Source organism: Thunnus thynnus, chromosome 12 (genome assembly GCF_963924715.1).
Source record: "Thunnus thynnus chromosome 12, fThuThy2.1, whole genome shotgun sequence".
Classification (NCBI taxonomy): domain Eukaryota; kingdom Metazoa; phylum Chordata; class Actinopteri; order Scombriformes; family Scombridae; genus Thunnus; species Thunnus thynnus.
The window spans coordinates 30434223-30446877 of NC_089528.1; the positions used below are offsets into that span (position 1 = coordinate 30434223).

General features: G+C 38.5%; 1 protein-coding gene across 1 annotated transcript in view; it reads right to left on the reverse strand.

Moving 5' to 3' along the window:
• The window catches only part of tmem71 (transmembrane protein 71), a 31250-nt gene that overhangs the window by 6596 nt on the left and 11999 nt on the right, over positions 1-12655 (reverse strand). Inside the window, exons 2-8 of the mRNA XM_067606835.1 lie at positions 12167-12264; positions 10508-10570; positions 6684-6729; positions 5798-6007; positions 2860-3140; positions 1677-1871; positions 31-97 (exon numbers count right to left, since the gene is read on the reverse strand). Coding sequence (XP_067462936.1) covers positions 31-97; positions 1677-1871; positions 2860-3140; positions 5798-6007; positions 6684-6729; positions 10508-10538 — 830 coding nt within the window. The 5' untranslated portion in view covers positions 10539-10570; positions 12167-12264. The remainder of the gene's footprint in view (positions 1-30; positions 98-1676; positions 1872-2859; positions 3141-5797; positions 6008-6683; positions 6730-10507; positions 10571-12166; positions 12265-12655) is intronic.

Here is a 12655-nt window from a genome sequence, read left to right on the forward strand (position 1 = left end):
GTCTGTTTAAATCGATATAAAGAGTTTTACCCTGAGTATAGAGCCGTAAAGATGAAGACGGTGAAGATGAAAAGCAGGAGGGTCTTCATGGTTAAACCTGAAACATGAACACAAACATGTCAGAGAAACAGAAACAACTTTGGTGACACAACAAACATTTCAGATATCTTCTGTGATTTCTGTGTTTGAACCAGAATTTATATTCGACCTGACTAGAAACAAAAAACTAGTAAGAAAAAACTCAAGACAGAAAGATCAGTTTTATAATGTTCAAATTCTTCTATTTATGTTTTTGTCTCACAAACTAGAATCTGATACATGTTATCAAAGGCTAATTAATTAATTAGCCTAACTATGTTGTAGGAATATTTAATATCTTTTCATGATCAATTTGTTTATTTTAAAACCCTATTCCAGCAGCAGTGATGTACCTGTGTGCTCAGGTGAGCTCTAACAGCAGCAGTGATGTACCTGTGTGCTCAGGTGAGCTCTGACATCAGCAGTGATGTACCTGTGTGCTCAGGTGAGCTCTAACAGCAGCAGTGATGTACCTGTGTGCTCAGGTGAGCTCTGACATCAGCAGTGATGTACCTGTGTGCTCAGGTGAGCTCTAACAGACAGCAGTGATGTACTTGTGTGCTCAGGTGAGCTCTAACAGACAGCAGTGATGTACCTGTGTGCTCAGATGAGCTCTAAATGCAGCAGTGATGTACCTGTGTGCTCAGGTGAGCTCTAAATGCAGCAGTGATGTACCTGTGTGCTCAGGTGAGCTCTAAAGACAGCAGTGATGTACCTGTGTGCTCAGGTGAGCTCTAAAGACAGCAGTGATGTACCTGTGTGCTCAGATGAGCTCTAAATGCAGCAGTGATGTACCTGTGTGCTCAGGTGAGCTCTAAAGACAGCAGTGATGTACCTGTGTGCTCAGGTGAGCTCTAAAGACAGCAGTGATGTACCTGTGTGCTCAGGTGAGCTTTAAAGACAGCAGTGATGTACCTGTGTGCTCAGGTGAGCTCTAAATGCAGCAGTGATGTACCTGTGTGCTCAGGTGAGCTCTGACAGCAGCAGTGATGTACCTGTGTGCTCAGGTGAGCTCTAATAGCAGCAGTGATGTACCTGTGTGCTCAGGTGAGCTCTAACAGCAGCAGTGATGTACCTGTGTGCTCAGGTGAGCTCTGACAGCAGCAGTGATGTACCTGTGTGCTCAGGTGAGCTCTGACATCAGCAGTGATGTACCTGTGTGCTCAGGTGAGCTCTGACATCAGCAGTGATGTACCTGTGTGCTCAGGTGAGCTCTAACAGCAGCAGTGATGTACTTGTGTGCTCAGGTGAGCTCTAACAGCAGCAGTGATGTACCTGTGTGCTCAGGTGAGCTCTAACAGACAGCAGTGATGTACCTGTGTGCTAAGGTGAGCTCTGACAGCAGCAGTGATGTACCTGTGTGCTCAGGTGAGCTCTGACATCAGCAGTGATGTACCTGTGTGCTCAGGTGAGCTCTGACATCAGCAGTGATGTACTTGTGTGCTCAGGTGAGCTCTAATAGACAGCAGTGATGTACCTGTGTGCTCAGGTGAGCTCTAACAGCAGCAGTGATGTACTTGTGTGCTCAGGTGAGCTCTAACAGCAGCAGTGATGTACTTGTGTGCTCAGGTGAGCTCTAACAGACAGCAGTGATGTACCTGTGTGCTCAGGTGAGCTCTGACAGCAGCAGGTGTTGGTGTAGAAGGGCGAGGGAGGCGGGACTTCTGACAGGCCGCCCAGTGACTGTGTGAACGTCTCCTTTGATTGACAGATCTCAGAGCAAATCTCCTCCTGGATGAGCAGCTTCGGGGGCGGGGCCACTTTGTCAGGGGGGGGCAGGACCTCAGTGTGGTCTGAAAGAGACAAAACAAATTCTTTTAATGTTTTGATTCGATATATTTATTTATTTTATTATATGTTATTATTTTTTATTCATCTTTGTTTTAAACTATTATTATTATTTGTTCATTATTATATTGTTAATTTTTCTTTCTTTTTCTTACTAATTCATATTTGCTCATTTATTTATTTAAATAAAAAAATATTTAATTTAATTTTAAAAAAGCTCTTAATGTTTTGATTCAATACATTTATTTATTTTATTATATTTTATTATTTTTTATTCTTCTTTGTTTTTAACTATTTTTATTATTTGTTAATTTATTAAATTGTTTTTCTTTCTTTTTATTACTAATTCATATTTGCTCATTTATATATTTAATTTAATTTTAATTATTTTTTGTGGGGAGTGGAGGTTCCACCTGCAGGTGTAATTGTCTTCATTTGTTGATGATTTGACATGAGTCTTAAAATTAATCATGATCTGTTGTCATAGCGACAAGTCATGAAGCCCAAACCTGCTAAAGTGCAGTTTATTGACAGTTAGCCAGATTATGACAAACATGTCTTACTATGAACAGATTTTCAGAAAGAAATGTCTAATTTTCTAATATTTATAATGTACCGTCTTATAATTATGACTTTTGTATGTCATAATTATGATTTAGTATCTCAACTCGTAGAAGCCGTTGGGATTGTTCAGGCAGAAATAAAAGTGAATTAAATCAGGTGATGTCATCAGGCTTCACAAATAATGTTTGATTCCAACCTTAAACATTTCTCATAATAACGAGATCCTGATCTCGTTATTATGAGAAAAGATTTACAAGATCTTATTGATGAGACACATACGTCATAATTATGACATAAGGCCTCCAATTATTTTCACTGGTGAATGAGATGTGCTTCTGTAATAATGAAAGAAGTGTCAGTCCGTATCTAGAGGGAAGTGAAGTTATTTGGGTGAACTGAACCTTTAAGCAGACTGAAGTTGTTACTCACCGTACGTGAAGTTGCGGCTCTCGTCCAGCTCAGTGCTGTTGAAAACGGACCAGGTAGACTCGTCCAACAAGGGGGAGCAGTTTTCCTGGCAGGTTCTGTCCCAGTCACAGTCTCGGTCCTGCACCTGCTCTTGCTCCTGGTTCTGGTTCTGGTTCTGGTTCTGGCTCGTCCCGAAGACGCCTCTGAAGACTTTCTCGTCCAGCCACGACTGGCAGCTCTCCGTCACGTCGCTCAGTAACCGAGCCAGAGAGCTGCGAGGCCTCCGTCTGCGCCGAAAGACCCTGAGAGACGATGATGAAGTTTAACTTCTGCTCTGATTTTACTACTATTGTTAAGATTTTCTCTTCGATCTGCCCCTTAAAAGATACGTTTTTATTCTCGTCAACGAATCTCATGTTTGGATCCAAACCAACAATGAACTGATCTACTAACAAGTATTGTGTGTGTATCCAAAGCCTGATATATCTTATTCCTCCGTTGTTGCTCCAAAAACTATTAAAAACACGTCGCTGAGCGACACCGCTGCACTGGGTGACGTGTTCCTTCATTATCAAGACTTTGATCACGTTGGTTTGTTTAGAAACGGCTCCAAAGACTAATAACGGCACGTTTACAGTCCCTGAAAAGAAGCAGAAAAAAATAAAGAAAATCACCAGCCTTAATGTTAAAACTACTGAAAAGGCAGGAAATTCTTGTTTGTTTATTGGACAATTTAGCGTTTCTGTAATCCAGATCGGTCAGTGACACTGCAGTAAACTACCACAGATGTATATGTATGTATGGTGGGATAGTATTAATAAACTGTCATCTAAAAGTTAATTTATGAAGGAAAACATCTATAAACGAGGTTTTTTAAAAGCTCTGAAGGTTAATCAGTCATGTCGGAGAACAAAGAAGCTCTTCTCATGCTGATGATGAGTATCTCAATAACATGCGGGTCTCCTAGCAACCGTGACAGGTGACATCACACTCTGGCTCCTGAGCGCAGCAGATGTCATACATGAAGAATTTACAGCCTTTAAAACCTGCCCGACATGTGCCGCACGGCTCGCTCTGATTGGCTGCAGAGAATTATCTCATCGCTATAAAGAGTTTGTGTGTGTGTGTGTGTGTGTGTGTGTGTGTGTGTGTGTGTGTGCGTGTGCGGTGTAGTGGCCATGACAACATGTCTGTTTGCAGCGTGTTGCTGATGTGACTTCATGCTTCAGGCTGATAAAATTGTTCTTTGAGGGGAAGCGTCCTTTAGAAGTCCAGGTTCCAGACGTTTAGACTCCGTCCACCAACTCTTCCGTTTTACATTTCATTTCCATCCTGAATCATACAACGTCTCTCTTAAAAGAGGAATTCAACTCAAAAAGTTGCTTTCTGACCACAAAACACAGAGTTAGACGTTCTCTCTCCGGTTGGAAACGTCACCACTGCTGGAAAGTTGACCAACCAAAATTTCCAAAAGGTAGTGAAGCTGTTTAAACTGTGAAGACAACTAACGAATATTTTCATTGTCGATTAATTGATTAGTTGTTCAGTCCATAAAATGTCAGCAAATATATTTGTCCTCCTGATAAAAGCTAAAGTTTTGACTTTACATCAAAACATCATGTTTCACAAATCGACACAATATAATCTCGTTCCATCCGATAGTGGACGGTCTGGACGGATGGTTTGTTGCCTTGAACCATCTGGGGACCTTGGAAACTGTTTGGAAAAGGGCGAGCATGTTAAAAAAATACTTGGCAGGTGATTGGATGAACCATCTGTCTAACTTCTCGCTGTTGTCACTCCTAAACCACGCCCACAGCTGCCAGTAGTTCCTCACAGGAAGCTGATTGGTCCGAACCACCGTTGGTTCGGACACGAGCGCGTAACTTGAAGCCTGACAAGATGGCTTCCTGCATGATCTTGTGATGTTATGATCTCATGAATCCGGCTGCCTCGCGAGGTGACCCTGACAGCAGGAGAGGCGTTAAATCTGTGCTGTTTGAACGCTGCTGAAATTAAGTCTAATAAACCGACGAGAAATGACATTTCAATGTGTGAATTCTACAACTTTCAGCCTGTTGAACCAGAACACAGTTTGTTTGTTTTTCACAAACACAAACAAATGGCAGTGCGACAGAAAATTCAACCAACCATAAACGTAGCTGACGCTGTTTATCGTCTCTGGTCTCACAGAACATGTAGGAGACATTTTTAGACAAATTAATTAAAATAAAATAAACTGTAACTTACTGATGGGAAACGTGACATCTGAACTCAGATACAATCCTAAACAGTGTTAGAAATACATTTTTTTCTAAAATGAATTAAACAAAATGAACTAAACATATGTGCTGGTTAACGTTCCCTCGATGGAAAAACGCCTGGATTACATGTTTTAATCTTCCTGTTTTAATCTTCACACGGATGAACGTCGATGACGTGGAGCTCACAATGAATGTAGGCATCCGATCTAGAGCTGCGATGATTCATTGATTAAACTGTTTTGATAATAAATTAATTGTTTGGGGTCATTTTGTAAGAAAAAAAAAAGTCCAAATTCTCTGATTCCAGCTTCTCAAATGTGGATATTTTCTGGTTTCTTTTGTCCTCTATGATCATAAACTGAATATCTTTGGTTTGTGGACAAAACAAGACATCTGAGAACATCAGTTTTTCACCATTTTCTGACATTTAATAGTCAAAACAACTAATCGATTAATCACTTACACATTAATGAAAATGAAAATAATCATCAGTTGCAGCCGTAGTTCGTTAGAATATCTTACTTTGGTTAATCTTTTAATTAATCCCGTCATATCTTTAATGTTCCCATTTCTTACATCTGTCTTTTAGGTTTTTTCCATATTATTGCATCTTTTTGTACGAAATGTTCTGTATAAATAAAGTTTATTATTGTTGTTCATGTAAATGGATTTGATAAACATTGTGTCCATCTCACCTGACCAGGTTCTCCTTGTAGGACACGTTGGTTTTGCAGGGCGTCAGCGACACGTTGCCGTCGTCGTCCCAGGAGAAGCTGTCCTCGGTGACGGCGTAGTATCCGTTGGTGAGGAGGCGCGGCGAGCGGCGGCAGCTGCAGGGATCGCCGCCATCCGCGGATGAGTAACAGACGTACGAGGAGTCGGGAGAGAGGAGAGACAGGTCGAGGCTGCGGGAGACACGGACAGGAGGTTAGAGGGCGGGATAAAACAGAAAATTTAAAACGAATGAATCAGCCTCAGTTATACTTTGAAATCATTGCTAGCATGACATGCTAACAGGCTACATGTTAACATACTATCCGTGTGCGTGTTCAAATATTAACATAAACATGTTAAAATGCTACTAATAGAACATACAAACACGTTAAATGCCAGCTTGTTATTGATTATATTTTAAATTAATTGATTAATTGTTCAGTCTATGAAATGTCAAAAATTGTAAAACATGCTAATTACAAATTTCTCACAGTCCAAGATAACGTTTTCAAATTGGCTGTTTTGTCCAACCAATGGTCCAAAACACAAAGATATTAATTTTTAAGATGATTTATGTGAAGAAAATAAATATAAATCACTGAATCCTCACATTTGAGAACCCAAAATGAGATAAATTTTCGCGAAATGGTTGTAAAGTTCAGTCATATTAACGTCTGTGTGAGATTCATTGACAACAGGAACTGAATACATCTCGTCTCTTTCTCCATTGAAGTGAATGGACGGAGATTTTCTAAACAGCAGTAGTTCAGTTTTCTTACTATGAAAACAAACCGTCGTCTCTGCTGCAACGAAACACAACAAACAACTTCAGATTTAGTCACAAAGAGCAAAAGAAGAAGTTTTTACCTCTGACAGGAGTGATGACCTCGCAACCGTCGTTTTATGGGTGAACCTGAACAACAAAGATCAGATATAAGTTACACTAATAAACAGGTTAAAGACTAAATATATTTACTCAAGTACAGTTTTGAGGTACTTGTACTTCACTTGAGTATTTCCATGTGATGCTACTTTCTACATTTCAGAGGGAAATATTGTACTTTCTACTCCACTACATTTATTTGACAGCTTTAGTTACTTTTCAGATGAAGATTTGACACAATGGATAATATAACAAGCTTTTAAAATACAACACATTGTTAAAGATGAAACCAGTGGTTTCCAACCTTTTTGGCTTTTGACGTCTTACAAAAAGCAGTGTGTAGTCGGGGTCACATTTCACATGTCTATGAGTTGTTAACAGCTCTAAAAGATCTAAAATTTACAAGTAAAACAAATGATGAATTTTTTTTTATCTGTAATTCTTTTTTTTTTATCACTTTGGAGATCTATTTCACTTTGGCATCAAAGGTCTTTTTCTAGTGATCAGTGTCAAAAAAGTCACATTAAATCTCCTTTGATTCAATGTTGTAAAACAATAAAACATGAAAAATTCCCAGAAGGTTGAATACTCATCACAGGGGATTTATATATATATATAATACAACACTGAGTGAGACAGTTTAACATAATGAGTACTTGTACTTTTGATACTCTAAAGGATGGGTTCACATTTTTCGAGTGTGTCTTAAAGCAACAGTCAGGAGCCTAAATTAACATTGAAATAATGTGCTGTATGAATCAATCTTTAAATCTTTACTTGCTCACTTATTGCTGCTCTTCATGATCACATGTGTCAAAATATGATTATAATCTTTTAATATCCAGTATGAACAGGAGGAATGATTACAGCGAGGAAAACCTCTTTCACTGTTCATATGGACACCTGACTGTTGTTTTAAGACACACTGGAAATATTCTGAACCCGTCCTTCAAGTAAATTTTGCAACTAATACTTATGTATTTTCACTTAGGGTGTGTTTTTCTGTTATTTATATCCTGTTATAATGTCAGATGTTAAACATCAGAGCATTAAACACAAAAATGCTGCCTGCAAGTCAAAATCCAGGGCTTCAAACCTGCACTGAACTCTTCATTTGCAACAATTTTTTCTACCTTGCTGAAGAGACATCGGCACTTTTACTTGTAAAGAGTATTTTTATACTGCTGTGTTTCTAAATTTTACTTAAATAAAAGATCTCAGTCCTTCTTCTTCTACTGTAAAACAGCTCACACACGTTACTGGTGTGTCCTGTGTTGTTTCGTGAAGCCGACTTTGCTCTGAGAGTTTTCTAAATAAAGACAACTTTATCTGAAGAGCGACGGAGCATTCCCGAGGACTACATGCTGATAAATGACCGTCAGCAGGCAGGAGTGTCACACACAGGAAGATTATTAATCACCTTGTGCTCAAGATCATTTAAACCACATCACAGCAGCAAAGTAAAGAACAGAACTGAGAAGTTAACCGTGTTACATCACATCACAACACGCCGTGTTAAATCTGTCCCCATCAACAGGTCAACTATAAGTGTCATCAATCAATATCTTCGTTTCAGTACCGATACTGAAGTGATGCTCTGCTGGATGCACAGCGCTGCCAGATGGGAGATGTTAAAGTATCGTACTAGAGGCTTAAAATGATCGTATTTTGAGGAAAATTATTGTACATGAGTCATAACCAAGAGAACAAACTGCCGTGCTGCGTTCATGGACGCACCATAAAGTCCGACTTTGAAGATGTGCGGTCACAAATACAACTTAGAAAATATTTCTAGATTACTAATGTAAAATATCTCATCAAAGGAGGCATATTGGAGAAAAAAACATGCATGTTAGAGGCTTTTAGACAGCGTGATGTTCAGATGTTGCTCTACACATCAAGGCTGCTGTCTTTCTTCTGCGTTGTAGACGTGAGTTTTTAATTTCCCACAGCACTGGAAGGCAGCAACTGACGCAACCTGTGTGACGAGCACATACAGGTTGCCCTGTATTTATACTAAGTGTCACAAAATGATCAAATTATCGTACATTATGGGACTTCTGGCATTATTGATCGTACATCATAAAGAGGACAAAATTATCGTACAACTATGATAATTATCACACATCAGGCAACACTGTTGATATTTATGTTTGTGGAATCGTAAACATGTTTCAACCTTTTTTTTCCATTTCACAAAATGATAAACTGCTGAGAGCAACAGTATAAAATAACAAATAAAGAAATTATAACTACTTACATATATAATAGATAACACCACTAATTATTAGATTTTTTTTAAAAATTTGAATTTGTTTTGGACAAATGTTGTTTAGAATAATCTACAACTGGCCAATCACAATAAGCATTAAACTTTATTTTCTAATTCACACGTGAGAACTTCAAATTAAGAGCAATTTAATGATTTGAAGGTGTGATTTTTGTTCATTTTAAGAACTGAAGATCATGGCTGTGTCCAAGGTAATGTCCTCTTCAAAGTATTTTTTTTGACATTTTGCACTATTACATCCTATAAAATGATCAAACAACACAAGATAAATTGTTGTCTTACACTCATCGGTCACTAAGCAACAGCAAACTACCATCATGTGTTGCAACGACAGACAAAACGGTAAATGTAGATGTGAAATGACCAGAGTGTCTGAATGTGTTTTGATGACGCCATCTGACACTAAACAGAAATGAGATTGCAAATTTGTTTGTTTTACGATCAAACGCAGGTGAAGAATCACCGTACAGACACCAGACATGATGTTGTCTTTATCAGAGGAGAAAACAGGTAACGTGACGCGTCAGATGGTTTGTTTTACACAGAAACATCTGAGAAGTCGTCCTTGGAAGCTGCCAGTAGTTCCTCATGGGACGCTGCAAGCGTATAACTTGAAGCCTGACAACATGTTATTCTCGCGTGATCTCGTGACTCCAGCTGCCTCGCAAGGTAAGAAAACAGGAGCAACATGACGTCATCAGAAACTGTTCTGGGCTGCGAGTTAACCTCTTCAACCCGTCTGGAGCCGCCGGTGGGCTCATTAAACAACACACGTGGTTTGGATAAACCACGTTCAGAGCCACAGAACAATTTTTAATGCTGGTAAAGATCTCAAAGTTTCCAAATATCAAGCTACATAATAGTGTAATAATATCTGGAATGTCATAAAAGTGCTGCATTAGAGAGTATAATCAGGGCTTTTTCTCCCTTTAACCACTTAATCAAACTTGAATGAATTTGTCTTGACAGCGTTAGTTTCACCAGACAGGCACTAGGTGGCGACCTGGTACTTCCTCGACCTAGAAATAATCATTTAAAATAATAATTTAAAATCTACAGTCAGATATAGAGCCGTATTTAATTGGAACAAGCTACCAGCGTCCGCAGGGCGAGTACAGAATAAATATAGATTTAAAAAGATACTGAAAAGTGTTGCAGATGAACGTATGATTGTTGTTTTTCTTCTGTATTTATCTTCTTTTTAAAAAAAGTGTTTTTATTTCATTATCTTCATGAACGGGTAAATTTAATGTTGTGCTACGTCCTCTTTCTTTCAGTTTATCATTATTATTATTAACAACTTCTTTTCTTAATTTATTATGTGTTCTGTTGTAATCATTGTATTGCGAGGAACCTCCGGGAAGACTGGCTGTCATTAAACTGGCAGCTAATGGGGATCCTAATAAAACAATGTATGTGTGTGTGTGTGTGTGTGTGTGTGTGTGTGTGTGTGTGCATGTGTGTGTGTGTGTGTGTGTGCGTGTGTGTTTGGCGTTCACGCTGTTGTTGCTGACGTACTTGTAACAGCTCCGGAGAAGAACAGAGCCATGTTTGTCTACAGCCGAGCGTCGATCTGTCGATCTGTGAAAGAAACCAGAAACCAGAAACCAGTGGTGAGAAACCACTCGCACTATTAACAGGAAGTTAAATAATAAAATAACAAATTACAGTCGTATTTGAAACAACAGTGAGAAAAATCAGCCAGTTTATAAATGAGATTCTGTGTAAAAGTTGCTGACTTCACTTATTACTTAATAAATTTCTTTCCCCGCTGGAGTCATGAGGATGTTTTGGTCTTGGATGAGTTCATCAAATGTTAAATTTGGATCCAAACCAACAAATGAACCGATCCACTAACAAGTACAGTGTGTTCATCCAAAGCCTGATATATCTAAAAACACGTCAGAGACATGTTCCTTCATCATGAAGAGTTTGGTCACGTGAGCTCGTTTAGAAACGTCTCCACAGACTAATAACAGCGATCACGTTTTCAGTCTCCGGGGAGTAGTTTTATGTAACGCCACTGAGCATGTGCAGACAAGTACTTCCTGTGCTTCAGATTCACACTCTGGCTGTATTTGTCTTTTACTGAAGTAAATTCAGATCTATTTATTTATTTCAATCTCACACTGCATGAGGGCTGCGACTAACAATGATTTTCATTATCGAGTCATCTTTTTTGATTAATTGATTGTTGTTAATTGATTGATCGATAAAACATCAATCAAATGTCTGGTTTTGCCTGATCGACAGTATAAAACCCCCCAAAAGTCAATTTATTATAATATAAGACAAGGAAAAGCAGCAAAATATCAAATTTTAGAGCCTGAAAAACCATATATAAATTATCCATATATAGATTATCAGAGATGATCAGAATAGTTGAATCAATTTTCTGCTGATCAGCTAATTAAGACCAGCTGATTAATCGACTAATTGTTGCAGCTCCTCTGTAGTCTGTTATCTTCTGTTCTTCCTTACTTTTATCTTCTTTTTTTCCTTTGACTAATTTGAAATCCTACATTAATGTGTATTTTTTTATTGTCTTGTCATATTATTGTTATATATATTGTTGCATTTTATGTTTTATATAAATCACTTTGATTTGCTTTGTTGTTGGAAGCTGCTGTATAAAAAAAAACTTGCCTCGACTCGCCCGAGACAGACTGAGTCAAAATAAACTGCAGTGTGTGTGTTCATGGTGATGAAGGAACATGTCATCCAGTGCAGCGATGCGGCTCTCTGATGTGTTTTTAATAGTTTATAACAACAAAAGAGGTCTACGGCACAGAAGAAGAAGATATATCAGGCTCTGGATGAACACACACGAGACTTGTTAGTGGATCAGTTCATCGATGGTTTGAATCCAAACATGAGATTTGTTGATAAGAAGAAAAATATTGAATAAAACCAAACAGACAGGAAAGAAAAAGCAGAGCAGTTTGATTTTTTAAAGGCACCAAAATGTAAGTTCCTCCCTCATCTGCTCTTCAGTAAGTTATTGTAGTTCAGTTAATCTCTGCTGAGCTGATCAGAGGAGTCCTCCTCCTTCTCCTCTCGAGGATTAACTAAACTAAGACTCTACCAGCTAGAATCTAATCCAAACTGATCAGACTACTGAAGAAGAGCAGCGTATTTACACCGAAACACATCACACGTTTTTTTTTAAACCCTTACCTTTAAACTTTCTGCTCAGTTCTTGTTCTTGTGCGCTCGGTTTTCAGCAAAGTCTTTCTTTCTGTTGTGGTTCTTTCACATCCTGCAGCAGCGGCAGCCTGAGAAAAAAAATGCAGAAGAAAGAGAAAAGAGAAAAACAGATGGGCTGTGACTCTGAGCTCATGTTTCCTGTTAACTCCGTCTCTGCTGGAAGGAAATTCAACTGTCACAGTCACATGGTGACAAGCCCGAAGGCTCCGTTCAGATTCATCATTTGTCTTTTCGGTCACGTGTTTTGTTTTTTTTTGTTTTTTTTTTCCCAGTGACTTCACGTGCAAAAATAAACCAGATGATTATGAAACATCAGGCTGAAGAGAGAGTTTTATAACAGTTTGATCTGTAAGACGTCAGTTTAGAGCTGATTGATCGACAGAAAATTAATCAGAAACTATTTTTGATAATAACACCTAAAAGGAAATAAGAAAAGAAACACAATGCAATAAGAAAAGA